This window comes from Mytilus galloprovincialis, chromosome 9, assembly GCF_965363235.1.
Source record: "Mytilus galloprovincialis chromosome 9, xbMytGall1.hap1.1, whole genome shotgun sequence".
Lineage (NCBI taxonomy): Eukaryota > Metazoa > Mollusca > Bivalvia > Mytilida > Mytilidae > Mytilus > Mytilus galloprovincialis.
In genome coordinates this window covers 77,104,706-77,122,067 of record NC_134846.1, presented here as the reverse complement: position 1 = coordinate 77,122,067, position 17,362 = coordinate 77,104,706, and the positions used below count along the sequence as shown (strand labels likewise).

The window sequence follows — 17,362 nt, the reverse complement described above, 5'->3', positions numbered from 1 at the left end:
GCGGATGACAGCCTACTCTTTCGTACCATCACCAACCAAGCTGACAGTGAACTACTTCAAAAGGACTTAACAGCATTGGAAGACTGGGAAAACAAATGGCAGATGACTGAGTTTTAATGCCAAAAAATGCCTTGTCATCAGAATATCCCCCCAAAATAGACCAGTGATACAAACATCGTACCACGGCTACACGGTCATACTCTAGACACAGAGGAAGCAAGTAAATATCTTGGAGTAACCATCAGCAACAACCTAACATGGGATAAACACATAGACAATACAGTAGGCAAAGGAAACAGAACATTGGGATTTATAAGTAGAAACCTTAAAGGCTGTACAAAACCTGTAAAGGCAGCTGCGTATGTATCCATGGTAAGACCTGCAGTGGAATACGCAAGCACAATATGGGACCCAACCGCCAAAAATAAAATCAAGGCAATTGAACAGGTCCAGAAAAGAGCTGCACGATTTGTGAATAACAACTACACAGACAGAACACCTGGCTGTGTCACAAATATGGTTAAAAATCTTTAATGGGAAAGTCTAGAAGAACGGAGGAAAACAAATAGATTATGCATGCTATTTAAGATCCAGCTTATAGATATAGACCGTCACCAATATTTGACACCGAATGATAACCGGACCAGAGGTAAAAACCGCTTCTTCCAAGAAAGAACAAGTACAGACACTTACGGCCAATCTTTCTTCCCGAGGACAATCAGGGACTGGAACAACCTACCAACAACAGTTTCAGCGACCAACACCGTTGAGGGATTCAGAGCTGCCCTGAAGGCATGCTCTGAAAGGAAGTAGGAAAACCCAGTTGTAGATAATTTTAATTGTATATTTCTGCTTCAAAACAAGTCGGCGAGAAGGGATGCTCAATTATAGTACCCATTGGAAATCTAGCTTCAAAGCAAGCCGGGGAAAAGGGATGGTCAATTAAATTACCCATGGGAAATCCTGCTTCTAAACAAATCGGTGAGAAGGGATGCACAATTATAGTCCTCATTGGAAATCATGATTCAAAACAAGTCGGTGAGAAGGGATTCACAATTATAGTACCCATTGGGAATCTGTTTCAAAACAAGTCGGTAAGAAGGGATTCACAATTATAGTACCTATTGAGAATCTGCTTCGAAACAAGTCGGTAAGAAGGGATTCACAAATTATAGTACCCATTGGAAATCCTGCTTCAAAACAATTCGGTAAGAAGGGATTCACAATTATCGTACCCATTGGGAATCTGCTTCGAAACAAGTCGGTAAGAAGGGATTCACAAATAATAGTTCCCATTGATGATCCAGCTTCAAAACAAGTCGGTGAGAAGAGATTCCCAACTATAGCACCCATAGGAAATCCAGCTTCAAAACAAGTTAATAAGAAGGGATGAACAATTATAGTTCCCATTGGAGATCCAGCTTCAAAACAAGTCAATAAGAAGAGATTCCCAACTATAGTACCCATAGGAAATCCAGCTTCAAAACAAGTTAATAAGAAGGGATTCCGAACTATAGTACCCTTTGGAAATCCTGATTCAAAACAAGTCGGTAAGTAGGGATTCCGAACTATAGTACCCTTTGGAAATCCTGATTCAAAAGAAGTCGGTAAGTAGGGATTCCGAACTATAGTACCCTTTGGAAATCCTGATTCAAAACAAGTCGGTAAGTAGGGATTCCGAACTATAGTACCCTTTGGAAATCCTGATTCAAAACAAGTCGATAAGAAGGGATTCTCAATTATAGTACCCATTGGAAATCCTGTTTCAAAACAAGTCGATAAGAAGGGATTCCCAATTATAGTACCTATAGGAAATCCAGCTTCAAAGCAAGTTAATAAGAATGGATTCCGAACTAAAGTACCCATTGGAAATCCTGATTCAAAACAAGTCGGTAAGAAGGGATTCCGAACTTAGTACCCATTGGAAATCAAGCTTCAAAACAAGTCGGTAAGAAGGGATGCACAATTATAGTAACATTTAGAAAGTCTGCTTCAAAACAAATCGGAGAGAAGGGATGCTCAATTATTTCTACATTTGAAAATGCCTGTACCAAGTCAGGAATATGACAGTTCTTGTCCATTCGTTTTTTATGCTTTTTGATATTTGAAACTGCCATGTGATTATGGACTTTCCAGATTGATATTCCTATAAGTTCAGTATTTTTGTGATTTTACTTTTTATACCACCCATTGGAAATCCTGCTTCAAAACAAGTCGGTAAGTATTCCCAACTATAGTACCCATTGGAAATCTAGCTACAAAACAAGTCGATAAGAAGGGATGTACAATTATAGTTCCTATTGGAAATCCTGCTTCAAAACAAGTCGGTAAGAAGGGATTCCCAATTATAGTTCCCATTGGACATCAAGCTTCAAAACAAGTCGATAAAAAGGGATGTACAATTATAGTTCCTATTGGAAATCCTGCTTCAAAACAAGTCGGTAAGAAGGGATCCACAATTATAGTTCCAATTGATGATCCAGCTTCAAAACAAATCGGTAAGAAGGGATTAACAATTAAATTACCCATTGGAAATCCTGCTTCAAAACAAGTCGGTGAGAAGGGATTCACAATTATAGTTCCCATTGAGAATCTGCTTCAAAACAAATCGGTAAGAAGGGATTCACAATTATAGTACCAAATGGAAATGCAGCTTCGAAACAAGTCGATAAGAAGGGATTCACAATTATTGTACCCATTGGAAAACCAGCTTCAAAACAAATCGGTCAGAAGGGATTAACAATTAAAGTACCCATTGGAAATCCAGCTTCAAAACAAGTCGTTAAAAAGGGATGTACAATTATAGTACCCATTGGTATACAGACTCTGTTGTCGGTAAATATAAGTCCGTCATTTTGATGATATCAGCCTCGATGTATTTATTCTTTGAATCAGCTAGACGTGCGTTCTTTCACAAAACCAAGGGAGAAGACAGCACAATTACCTTTCGATTGTTCAACCAAGATACATTTTATTGTGCTGGTCTTTGTGTGTAAATGTACTCTCTGAAGTCTTACCTGCATTTTGACGAAAATTTTTATGTATTTCGACTTGTCTAAATTTCCTATAAATTGCATTTTTTCGTCCATGCATGTTGCACATTACAAATATAACTTTATCTCAGAAGCACATATCTTGTTTTGATTAAACGTGAGCCGAGTTGATGATACTATATAACTTAATAAATTGTTTTGACATATTTCATATTACAAGTGGCAAATACTTATGTCAATCCGGTGTATGTATATATTTTATACGACAGAAGTGATGACCTTACCATCATTTTTAAACTGAATGAAGAAAAGAACATGATCAAAATACTGTTATGACCGTATTGTAATTTTTCATGTAAATTACGGCCTCCAGGCAAGTTCAGTTCCTTAAATGTATTTTTAGGAAATTGAAAAACGTTGTCATTTTATGTACCGTGGTGCTTTGTTTTTATGATTGATTGATTAATTATCTGGTGTTTAGTTTTACTTTCATCACTGCTGGCTATTTCGAGGTGACCAGTTTTTGTTGATGAATGTGCTGATGACAATTTTCCAATACGTGTACTCGAGTACCAGTGAGCACTACGAGGACATAATTGCAGGATACAGACAAAATTGAACAGTCAATACTGATTTTACAATGTGGCAACATTTTTTTAGATTTATGGCGATTTAGTATTTGACTTACGGCTCGGACTCGTGTATCTATCGTTTGAGCTCATACGAAGACACATATGATGTACCATTGCAGACAGTTGCACGAAATAATAAAACAAGATTGCGCAAGCTGACATGTCTCTCCTTCTTTACTAAACATTGATATCATGTTGATAGTCCTAAATACGAAGCTTTACTACTACAACAATCACATAAAGTAACAATGGTCTACGAAAATGGGGTCAAGGTCATATAAACCAAACGAGAAATACATGTATACCTTACAATCATTTATTACATTAAATTTAGTTGATCTATTGCTTATAGTTTCTAAGAAACAGACTTGACCAAGAAAACTAAACACTGACCAATGAGCCATGAAAATAAGGTCAAGGTCAGATGAACCATGCAAGGTAGACATGTACAGCTTCCTTCCTTCAATACAACACATATAGTTTACCTATATTGCTTATAATTTAAGAAAATCAGACCCAAACACAAAAACTTTCCACTGTGCAATGAACCGCGGAAATGAGGTCAAGGTAAACATAAACCTACGAGACTGATCATGACATATACATCAGAATATATTTCCATACACCAAATATAATTGACTAATTGCATATAATATTAGAAATAAAAGCCCAAAATTCAAAAACTTAACTCTGATTATTGAACCATAAAAATGAGACCAAGGTCAGATGACACCTGCCAGTTGGACATATACACCTTACAATCATTCCATACACCAAATAAAGTAGACCTATTGCTTATAGTATCTGAGATATAGACTTGACAACCAAAACTTAACCTTGTTCACTGATCCATGAAATGAGGCCAAGTGATTACTATCTGATGCGGACCAGGGCCTAGCAAGGTTATCCTATTACTCATAATAAGAGAGAAATAAATATTACCAAAAATTTAAACTATTTTTACAAGTAGACACTGAACCATGAAAATGAGGTCAAGGACAATGAACATGTGACTGGCGGAAACTTAGTAACATAAGGCATCGATATCCAAAGTATGAGGCATCCAGGTCTTCCACATTCTAAAATATGAAACTTTTAGGAAGTTAACTAACGCCGCCGTAGCCGCCACCACCGGATCACTATCCCTTTGTCGAGCTTTCTGCAACTAAAGTCGCAGGCTCGACAAAAAAATTCTGTCAAATTATCCTGATTTTTAACTGTCATCGTTTTACTTATTCAACATCTAAGTATAGTAGGCTTACTGAAAATTTGAACTTGTATCTTATCCACTGATTACACAGACATTTGTCGTGTAGGATGCACATCCGATATTGCCGGTCTGTAGATTAATTCATTGTCAGACTACCGAGATAGTCGATGATAGATTGTTACAGCAAGTTTATCTACCAAACGAAAGCCAATGCAAAGATGGAGCCATTATATTTTACAATCCCAAAATACTTAGGAACACTTATATAAACACCTGCAGATGGTACATCTAAAGCTTTTTTTTAATTTCATACACCTTTCCATGTTTCACGATGTCATCTAAAGAAAAGTAAACATTTGGTTTAGTCATTTTTTTACATAAATAAGGCCGTTAGTTTTCTCGTTTGAATTGTTTTACATTGTCTTATCGGGGCCTTTTATAGCTCACTATGCGGTATGGGCTTTGCTCATTGTTGAAGGCCGTACAGTGACCTATAGTTGTTAATGTCTGTGTTATTTTGGTCTTTTGTGGATAGTTGTCTCATTGGCAATTATACCACATCTTCTTTTTAACCGGATTTTTGGGACAAAAATGTCGGTTATTGATTTGGGGATGTACGGCGGGCGGCCGGGCGGGCGGGCGGGCGGCAATCAAATGTTGTCCGTGCATTAACTCATGAACCGTTCAACCAAAGCTTTTAAAATTTTAATATGTTGTTACTGACAACTAAATGAAGGTCAAGTTCAATAATGGCGATTTTGACTTTTACCATTTAGGAGTTATGGTTCTTAAAAGATTGAAAAATGAAGTTTCCAGTCGTGTCCGTGCATTTACGCATGAACTATTCTACCAAAGCTTCCCAAATTTTAATATGTTGTTACTGATGACAAAATGGAGGTCAAGTTTAATAATGACGATTTTGACTTTTACCGTTCAGGAGTTATGGTTCTTGAAAGATTGAAAAATGGAGTTTCCAGTCGTGTTCGTGCATTTACGCATGAACTGTTCTACCAAAGCTTCCCAAATTTTAATATGTTGTTACTGATGACAAAATAGAAGTCAAGTTCAATAAAGACGATTTTGACTTTTACCGTTCAGGAGTTATGGTTCTTGAAAGATTGAACAAGAGTGCACACGCTGAACTGTCTCGCCTTCTATACTAATCATTGATATTGTGTTGATAGTCCTCAGTATAAAGCTAAGCTTTAATACAACAGTCACATAAACTTAACATTAACCAAGATAACTAAACAAAGACCAATGAACCTTGAAAATGAGGTCAAGGTCAGTTGAACCATGCCAGGCAGACATGTACAGCTAACAATGCTTCTATACAACATATATAGTTGACCTATTACTTATAGTTTAAGAAAAATAGACCAAAACACAAAAACTTAACATTGTGCAATGAACCGTGAAAATGAGGTCACGGTCAAATAAAACCTGTGCGACTAACATAAAGATCATAAAATATTTCCATACACCAAATATAGATGACCTATGGCATATAGTATTAGATAAAAAGACCAAAACTCAAAAACTTAACTTTGACCACTGAACCATGAAAATGAGGTCAAGGTCACATGACATCTGCCCGCTAGATAGGTACACCTTACAATCATTCCATACAACAAATATAGTAGACCTATTGCATATACTATGAGAAAAACAGACCAAAACACAAAAATTTAACTATAACCACTGAACCATGAAAATGAGGTCAAGGTCAGATGACACCTGCCAATTGGACATGTACACCTTACAGTCCTTCCATACACCGAATATACTAGCCCTATTGCTTGTAGTATCTGAGATATGGAATTGACCACCAAAACTTAACCTTGTTCACTGATCCATGAAATGAGGTCGAGGTCAAGTGAAAACTGTCTGACAGACATGAGGACCTTTCAAGGTACGCACATATCAAATATAGTTATCCTATTACTTATAATAAGAGAGAATTCAACATTACAAAAAATCTGAACTTTTTTTCCAAGTGGTCACTGAACCATGAAAATGAGGTCAAGGACATTGGACATGTGAATGACGGAAACTTCGTAACATGAGGCATCTATATACAAAGTATGAAGCATCCAGGTCTTCCACCTTCTAAAATATAAAGCTTTTAAGAAGTTAGCTAACACCGCCGCCGCCGCCGCCGCCGGATCACTATCCCTATGTCGAGCTTTCTGCAACAAAAGTTGCAGGCTCGACAAAAATGGTGTTTCCAGTCGTGTCCGTGCATTTTCTCATGAACCATTCAACCAAAGCTTTTGAAATTTTTATATGTTGTTACTGATGGCAAAATAGAGGTCAAATTTAGTAATGACGATTTTGACTTTTACCGTTCAGGAGTTATGGTTCTTGAAAGATTGTAAAATGGCGTTTCCATTCACGTTGTTGCATATACTCATGAACCATTCAATCTAAGCTTTTCAAATTTTAATATGTTGATACTGATGACAAAATGGAGGTCAAATTTGATATTGACGATTTTCACTTTCACCATTCATCAGTAATGGTTCTTGTGATATTGCCAGGACACAAATAAATATTAATAAATCCGGTTTGCTGTCGTTGTGACAGCCTCTTGTTTATATATTAGTCTACAAATGCATTACTGCAGTTGCACTCAGAATACAATCACATTCGTCGATTGGTATCACTATATTTTAGTGGACGTCTTGTAGGTCTGTCAGTAATCATTTGTGGACACTTTAAGATGTGCATTCTGATTTAAATCGAGAGACACTAATATAAATTCAGAACCCCAAAAGAGACTGCTATTTTCCCCCTATTTCCACCTCAATTTTGTACTCCCTGTCAGAAAGGGCAATTCGAAGACACATTTGCTGTTTTTTTTATTCAGTAGAGACTCAAACGAATATTTTAAAACGTTTCTGTCAAAATCTGATTTTTTTAGGGGTTGCATCTGAAACATTAACTTCCCACCAAAGTTTCTCGATTCTAATGCAAATTGTAATATGAGATTTCTGATTCTAGTTTTCTAGATTTTGAATTTCTGAAAGTAAGACCTCATTTCACTACAGGATAACAAACGATCATAAGTCCTCAGTTCCCTACAGAATGACTTATGACCAGAAGTCCTCATTTCACTACAAAATGACTTATGACCAGAAGTCCTCATTTTACTACAGAATGAGTTATGACCAGAAGTCCTCGTTTCACTATAGGATGACTTATGACTGGAAGTCCTCTTCTCACTACAGGGTGACTTATGATCAGAAGTCCTCATTTCACTACAGGATGACTTATGACTGGAAGTCGTCTTCTCACTATAGGATGACTTATGACTGGAAGTCCTCTTCTCACTACATGATGACTTTAAACCAGAAGTCCTCTTCTCACTATAGAATGACTCAGACCAAAAGGCCTCTTTTCACTACAGGATGACTTAGACCAGAAGTCCTCTTCTCACTATAGGATGACTCAGACCAAAAGGCCTCTTTTCACTACAGGATGACTTAGACCAGAAGTCCTCTTTTCACTATAGGATGACTCAGACCAAAAGGCCTCTTTTCACTACAGGATGACTTAGACCAGAAGTCTTCTTTTCACTATAGGATGACTCAGACCAAAAGGCCTCTTTTCACTACAGGATGACTTAGACCAGAAGTCCTCTTCTCACTATAGGATGACTCAGATCAAAAGGCCTCTTTTCACTACAGGATGACTTAGACCAGAAGTCCTCTTCTCACTATAGGATGACCCAGACCAAAAGGCCTCTTTTCACTACAGGATGACTTAGACCAGAAGTCCTCTTCTCACTATAGGATGACTCAGACCAAAAGGCCTCTTTTCACTACAGGATGACTTAGACCAGAAGTCCTCTTCTCACTATAGGATGACTCAGACCAAAAGGCCTCTTTTCACTACAGGATGACTTAGACCAGAAGTCCTCTTCTCACTATAGGATGACTCAGACCAAAAGTCATCTTTTCACTACAGGATGACTTAGACCAGAAGTCCTCTTCTCACTACAGGATGACTTTAAACCAGAAGTCCTCTTCTCACTATAGGATGACTCAGACCAAAAGTCCTCTTTTCACTACAGAATGACTTATGTTTAAAAGTCCTCATTTTACTACACAAATCTAAAGACCAGAAGCCTTTATTCACTACAGAATGACTTATATTTGTTCACCTGTACATTTAAACTCAATGAAGATTGGTAAGTCACAAATGATAATGTATCAACAGGGTTGGTCATTGAATTAATCAAAATACTTCAAATACATTTACTTCTCAATAACAACTTCACCAAAGAGAAAATTATAAAAGATATGAAATTGAATAAGACAGCATTGTTATTAAGTTTTTAATAGTTTGATTATAAAACAATACTAACAATGAACTGTGGAAGACAAAGTACATTTAAAGTTAATTAGTAAAACACTAAAATTTTACATTTATAATAAATAGGTCTGTTAATCATACAGTATATTGCATACAAGTCTTTGTAAATATGTACTATAATCTGACCTTACAGTGAATACTGTAAATCAATGCATTATCACAATTATCAAGGATACCAAAACTACACAGGGTATCAAACTTATTCAAAAAAGTTCGTCTGCAAAGCATATTTGTAAATTTAAACGAGTAATTTAAAATAAATCAAACACAGAACATTCGTAAATACCAAAGAAGATAAGAAAAATATAATCTCTTTTGTGTAACAGCAGAATTTATATCACAGAATTAATCTTTTACTGCATAGCAATTTTTGAGTATTTGTAAGAACAGTTTTCTATTGATCAGAGGTGGATTTAGGGGGGGGGGGCTTTTCTGGGAAATTTTTGGTCGATTATATAGGGAATCACTGAAGCATGACCAGAGCAGGCCCCCTCTTAGGCAGTCATTGGGCCCCTACTTATGACAATTTCTGGATCTGCCACTGTTAATGTAATTGGAGGAAGAGTTATTTCACTGTGTCACTACTCCCACGCAGCGACCAAACATAAAAAATGAGCGAGTGAGGAGATTTAATTTTAATTAGATTGCCTTAAGACTACAGTGTTATAGAAGTTTCAGGTCAACCAGTGGTCAATCAATGTGGTAGCCTAGGAAAATAACAAAAAATCAAATTATTTAAATTATGTATAAAAACTATTGATGATCAGGTATTCTTTAACTGAACTGTGAAACCTAATTGACCTTGACCTTGATATTTAAAGAAAATGTATCAAAGTCTGTTTTTGTCATTTTTTAAATTTGCAAAACTTTTGTTCCCCAAATATGTAATGAGACTAATAATAAATATGAATATAAGTGTATATTATACTACATGTACTGACAAACTCATATAATGCATAAAATAATTTAAAAAATGATGTAAAATCACTTCATTTGGCAGTCTGTTGGGCTTTGGGTTATTGTTTCAAGTGATTGTCTAAAACCATGTATGTCATTGATATACGTTTTAAAAAGAGGAGCCGTCTTGTGATTAAATCAAACTTCAGAAATATATAAGATAACCAAGCAATTGAAATTGACAATGTCTTTAATAAACCAATTTTAGTTTAAAGAGCCATTTTGATCCTAGCGTTATCTGAAATGTCTGAAGAGAAAAAGTTGAAGACCTAGTGATATGTACAGATATTTATCAGATGTTCTCCTTGTAGGGATTCAATAATGTTCGGAGGTTTTTTTTGCAGAGTAACTAGTATTAATGTAACCTATCATTTTATATAAACTATAAGAAATGATTTGATCTACTGAACATTCAGACAAATGACTGAAAATAACTTATTGTACTGAAGCAAAGTATGGTTCCTGACTGCCACTGTGAAAACCACTGGGAGTATGTCTGAAACTGAAAACACCTCACTAATTTACTGTCCAGTCTTTAAAGACAAATTCAGATAAAACTGAATATTACAATTCAAATGTGTAGAAGGTGTGTTAGATATTGGAGTATATATCAACAATTAACCATCAAAATAATAACAGTTTTTGAGATTCATTGTGCTGTACTATATCACAATAAAATTTAAAATATGTTTTTTTACATTATCACATACATGAAACCTGTTTATTAAAACACAAGAACTTTAAGCCTCTTTTGAGTTGCACATGCAATTTCAAAACATAAAGGCAACCATTCACTTATGTTTACTCTTCATCAAAAATCAAGTTTTGATGTAAATGGGACTTTTGGAAAGGTTTATTCAGCACTATTTCATAAAGTATAATACCCGGTATATATATGATAATCGCATTAAATATAACTCTTATTCAGTGTTAATCAATTTTCAATTTCGTGTGCAAGTGTACCGGTATATGATTTCTTTCTTTTCTGATAAAACTTTTTGTTTCCATAAACTTATATAAAACAACTAGATAAATGTTTAACATTTCTGAGTACAAAATAAACTATGAAAGAAAAGGTAATGTGTTCTCAAAAACTGAAAACTATGAAAAATGGAATCTGACCCACTCTCAATGATATGTTTTATATTGTTTAATCTTGAATTACTCAAACATGATGTGAAGGGAAGGCATTTTTCCATTCACTGCATTGTTTGAAAACTTCCATATTTTTTTTTCTCTAGACAAATATGATGTAAAAAGTCAGAAGAGATTTCAATAATACATGAACAAATCTTGCTATTTTGATTGGTCAATATTTTCCTTTTTACACAAATCTTATTATAGAACTTAGAATGTTGGTTTTATAAGGCAGCATTATGCAGAGTATTCTGATTGACTTCTGTACTCTCTAGGAATTCTGTTACTCTGTCCATGAGGTATCTCTTATCTTGTCCTTCCTGAAAAACAAGTTTTATTTTATTTAACAACAAGTGTGGACACAGATCAGTGTGGATAGTTTGACATGGTGTTTTCTGTCAAAAACTGTTTTCTCTCTTTGTGTGTGTTTTAATTAATCATAGTAGGAAAATTCTCCAGATAATATAAAATAGAGTAAAAAAATTAAAGACAATTGATAATCAACTAAAATATACCTCTGTTTAGAAAATATAGAATAAAGTAAAATAAATAAAGACATGAAATGGATATCAAAACGTGTCAGAGAATATCGCTGGTCCTCAATGCTCTTCAACTTCGTACTTTATTGGGCCTTTTAACATTTTTTGATTCGAGCGTCACTGATGAGTCTTTTGTAGACGAATCATGCGTCTGGCGTATATATAAATTTTTATTCCTGGTATCTATGATGAGTTTATTCAGAAAGTGCAGTCTCCCTCGCTATTATCTATCAAAATACAATCAAAATATTTTATAAAACAATGTGTGTTCATAAGTCAATACTTTTTAATACATAACAAATTTCATGGGGCTTTATAAAGGGAAAACTTATGGTAGAATCAAATATCAATTCAAGCCCTCATTATTAATTTGTATTGTGATAGGACAAAGACAGCAATTCTTCTGACTGTGGTTTCCTTCAGCAGTTGGTAAAAATTTCTAATCAGTTAAACATTTTGGTTTGACAAAACAAATTGCAATTCAGTTAGAATTTTGAATAAACTGCAATAGGTGGGGATCAACAGTCAGGTCATAGTAACATACATATATTCATTCTAAGACACAGAGTATTGAAGATTAAGGTAGACAATATCCCCAAAATCTTATTTAAAAACATAAAAATGTCATACAAATAAACCCGTACCGGCAGTGTACCAATAATCTTATCTATTATATCTTACCAGTTTTAGTTGATGTTGTAGAATTTTTTCTGTCTTTTTGTATCCTTGACCTAACAACCAGTAATAGTACATCAATAAACTGTAATAGAAAGTGACAGTTCATTATCGTACTTAAAAAATAAAAAACACTCCAAAGTCTGTTTGATATAAATTTTCAAAACTGCACATTGATTAAATTTTGTTCATGTAATTTCAAGCCATATTCCTATACATTCAGAACATCGCATTGTACATTTTTAGATGTTCATTAGAGAAACAGATTATAACTTGTGAATAGTTTTACATTTGTCTTTAATAGCTGAATATGTGGTATCGATTTTACTCATTATTGAAGTCATATGGTGACCTATAGTTGTTAATTTCTGTGTCATTTGGTCTCTTGTGGACAGCTGTCTCATTGGCAATCATAACTCATCTTCTTATTTTTATATAACACTCTACCCCATTGACTTCAATGTTAATTACCTCTTGACAGCTTGATATTAAAATTTAAAATGCTTGGTAAACCCTCACATTTCAAAGTTAAAAAAATTACCAATCTTGAGTGATAAATATTAGAAGCAAGGAGGTGGTGTTGTTTAATCTATATCCATTAATCAGGGGGAAATACAGGAAGGGCTAGATGACAGGTCTTCATTTCTTTATATATAAATAATTTTTCCCTATTCTTTTTCTTTTTTTGTCAATTTTCTCATTTCTATATTTTCGCCCTATTTTCCTATTTTTTATTTTTTCTCTCTATTTTTTGGTCGACTTGGCTTTTATTCTCAATTTTGTTAACCCATTCCAATTCCTCATTCATGTACTTCAGTGTTGATCAGAAACTTACTGCAAATGCATCATTTATTTCAGTATTGACTGTAAAATTTTAATTAATATATAACAGTATATTGTAATATTTACTTAGTAGTAATCGCTATACTAACTTACCATAAAGCTATAATGACTGGCACAAAAAATCCAACAGTTCCAAGAAAACTGAATATACCTCTTAAAACTCCTGGCCAACTAGCTACTGTATATGATACTGTATTAAACATAACAACATTGGCATCAGCATATAGCCTGAAGGGACCACAACTCTGGCTAGGCTGCAGACTGTGAATGGAATAAATTAGATACTGTATTTAACATAACAACATTGGCATCAGCATACAGCCTGAAGGGACCACAACTCTGGCTAGGCTGCAGACTGTGAATGGAATATATTAGATACTGTATGAAACATAACAACATTGGCATCAGCATACAGCCTGAAGGGACCACAACTCTGGCTAGGCTGCAGACTGTGAATGGAATATATTAGATACTGTATTAAACATAACTACATTGGCATCAGCATACCGTCTTAAGGGGGTTCGCGGGTCTAAATCATTTATATAGGATTTCTCTATATTTTTCTATAAATGAACTTTATCTTATAGTTAATAGAAAATTAAAATAAAAAAGTGGGGTCACCGTTCATTTGCGCTCACAATCTGCCTTCGAAAGAAGCTTACATTTTTGTAAAGGTGGTTGAAGTAATAGGAGAAATATAGGTAATATCGAAATAAAAAAAGAAATTTATTACAGAAATCGCTCAAATTTTACAATAATTTAGTTTAAGTACAGCTTATGTGGAAATTATATTAAAAATTATATGTCACCGATGATTTAAAAAAGATATTTCAATTTTAAAGCCAAAAAAGGGCATTTTTCCACCAAAGGGAGATAATTTGGAACTTTTTCAATGATGTACACATTTTAAATGTCATCTGGGGCCAACACGAATCGATTGTTTTGAATGATTTTTGTACCATATGATAAAGTAACAACTGCAAAAGGTAATAAATAAAATTTGTAGTGAAAAACAAATGTTTAATTTTTTCTGAAATTTTTATACCCTCGAGCCTCCTTAAGGGCCAAAATTTGGCATGGAAATTCTGAATAGGGAATATATTAGAAACTGTATCATGCATAAAAACATTGGCATCAGCATATAGTCTAAAGGGGCCACAACTCTTGCTTGGCTGGAAATTGTAAAGGGAATAAATACGATACTGTTTCAAATTTAGGACATTGTGATCAGCATACAGTCTAAAGGGATCAAAACTCTGGCTTGTCTGGAGACTGTAAAGGCAATAAATTAGATACTGTATCAAAATTTAAAACATTGTTGTCGCTGGCTGGAGACTCATACCTGCCAACTGTCACTATTTGCGGGGGATTTCCCCCATGGAGACTCCCAAATTGAAATTTTGAAAGAGCATTTTTGTCCACAATTTTAAACAAAACAATTAATTTTACAATGACTATAGGCTAGTAAAAGTATGAAGAAGCCAAACAACAAAATTAAAATGTATTTGAAGGCCCCCTTGAAGTTTTTTTATGACTATGACAGCCATCTTGCACGCAAAACCCCCATGGGCATTTTGAAAAGTTGGCAGGTATGGAGACTTATTAGGGAATATATAAGGGGGGTGGTAGGAGGGGTCCTGATCCCAAAATCCCGGGCTTAAAAAACACGAAATCCCGAGGTCCAAAATTTAAATAAATTTATATCCCGAAATCCGAAAAAAGAATTCCCGGATCCCAAAAGGGTCAATCCGGAAATCCCGAGCTTAAAAACACCCAATCTCGGAGTCCCAATAAAGTTCCTATCCTCCCTCCTATAAGATAATGTATCAAACATAACAATATTGGCGTTAGCGTACATGAAAAAGGGCCACAACTCTGGCTTGGCTGGAGTCTTTATAGGGCATAAGTTAGAAACCATACCACTTTTCTTCTTGAAAAAATTAACATAATATTGTGGGCCAAACAGGGTTGTTACCAAACATACTCATTGATTGTTGATGCATTAGAAGATGAAGTATACAAAAAAATCTTATCAAAACTTTCTCCCTATTGAAAATGAAAGCAACATTTATCTTACTATCTTCTACAAAATTCATTGGGCTTTTCCAGGATTTACCTTCATCATGGACACTTTAACAAAATCATTAGAAATGTATGGTCCTAGATGGCCAAAAAGGGACATAAAAGAATAGCCACAATTTAAAATTATTTTAAAGGTCAACTTTGCCCAAGGAGTTGGAAACTTGGAACATTGGCTTCTTAATATGTTTTTAAAGTAAAACTGTTAAATTATCAGACAAACATTTTCAGTAATTTACTATGGAAAATATGATTTACTGAATGTAACAATATTCTCTATCACCTCATCCAGTAAAGTGTCTACAGAAGAGATTAAAGTCCATGAAAACAGTACCCCCCCCCCCAAAAAAAAAACAACAACACAAATGTATTTGCATTACATGATTACAAGCCTTAAATCTTTCAAGTATTAGCTAGTATATTTATGTTTATAATTAAACTTACCGGCCAACCATATACCCTATAGGTGCTGCTGCAAACACGAAGGATAATAATAGCACTAACATGAATAATGAATTAGATCTAGATGTACGATATGGACGCTCTTGTGCTTCGCAATACTTCAATAAAAACTGAAAAATAGAAGAAAATTTAAGTTAACTCAGTAATCATAGTGTGTATTAAATCTTATTTCTATATTTACCGCAGGGTTTGTTACTTGTGCTATGTGGATGCAGTAGAATATGTCCCAATGCTTGTAGTATATGCCCTTATATTTTACAGTAAGCATTTATTGCTTGTGAGAGAGTTGTCCACATATTCCTTTTGTTCTACTTCTTTTACTGTAAGTGTAATTTGGTCTCTTGTAAAGAGTTGTCTCATCAGCAATCATACCACATCTTCTTATCTTTATATACAGATTAATCTGTAAAAGTTTTGTTCATAAAACTTAAGCCAATACAAAGTAAGAGATTCCAAATGGAATAATTAAAATCACAATGGGATAGTTAAAATCATGATAAAAAGAAACCAGACAATTCCTGCTTTAAAAAAAAACAAAATAGAAAAACAAACAAAAGTCTTTATAACAGTTCATTTAAGCAACATGACACGTTACCAATCTTTTCTCTTACTCCTGAATGCTGAGCGCTTAGCTGAGAAACAGCAAATACCAATTTGAAAGTCTATGGTTTAATCTGGCCAGGGTTCAAACCCACAACCTCCTGCACTTGAGTTACACGCTCCCAAAGTGGCAATATGAAGTATAGTAAATTACCACTATTGTATAATATATATTATATATGTACCTATACTTACTTTTTTAGAATAAAAGAAGATTAAAATTTTCAGAAATGTCATAAATGGAATTAAAGGACTAAACATCATTCCTAACCTAGAAAAGAAAATATATATCTATCATAATGTGTAAAGTAAAATATAACTTGTAATGTCATTTGAATTCTTAAATATTCGTATTTTAAATAAATTGCATTATTTAAGAAGCAATCAATAACTGATAAACTTGTCATAAATCAAATTATAGCTGAATATCAATGGATGGAACAAAGAAAATAATTTAAAAAAAATTGGGAATGTGTCCATGGAACACAGATGATGCCCCTGCTTTTATATTATGTTAAAAAGGACATAACTCAAAATCTGTTAAAGGGTCATCACCAAAATTCAAACTGGATCTGTGTTTTGTGGTAATAAGCATTGTGTATAGATTTCAGAACATTTTGTTGAGGCACACTTAAGTTTATAGAGAACGGAAACGAAAATTTCAGCAATTTTTCCATTTGTAAAGGGCATAACTCTTGAATGGTAAAAGTGACACCCCCAAAATTCAAACTTGATCAGTGTTTTGTAGTAATTAACATTGTGAATACGTTTCATATCATTTGGTAGAGACAAACTAAAGTTAGAGAACATGGAAACCAATTATAGGTAGTTAGGATGGACACACTTAAGTGCTCACTG

At 34.4% G+C, this 17,362-nt stretch overlaps 1 protein-coding gene across 9 annotated transcripts in view; it reads right to left on the bottom strand.

Moving 5' to 3' along the window:
• Positions 1–9,160: 9,160 nt before the first annotated feature.
• LOC143045997 (transmembrane channel-like protein 7) overlaps positions 9,161–17,362 on the bottom strand; it is a 31,640-nt gene continuing 23,438 nt past the window's right edge. For 8 of the 9 annotated variants that reach the window (XM_076218918.1, XM_076218917.1, XM_076218916.1 and 5 more), the window contains 5 exons: positions 16,700–16,775; positions 15,887–16,014; positions 13,457–13,624; positions 12,527–12,605; positions 9,161–11,626 (listed from right to left, as the gene is read on the bottom strand). In XM_076218918.1, the coding sequence (XP_076075033.1) occupies positions 11,531–11,626; positions 12,527–12,605; positions 13,457–13,624; positions 15,887–16,014; positions 16,700–16,775 (547 nt within the window). In that variant the 3' untranslated portion in view covers positions 9,161–11,530. Of the gene's footprint in view, positions 11,627–12,526; positions 12,606–13,456; positions 13,813–15,886; positions 16,015–16,699; positions 16,776–17,362 lie in introns of those variants that run through there. The other variant, XM_076218921.1, reaches the window with a different exon arrangement.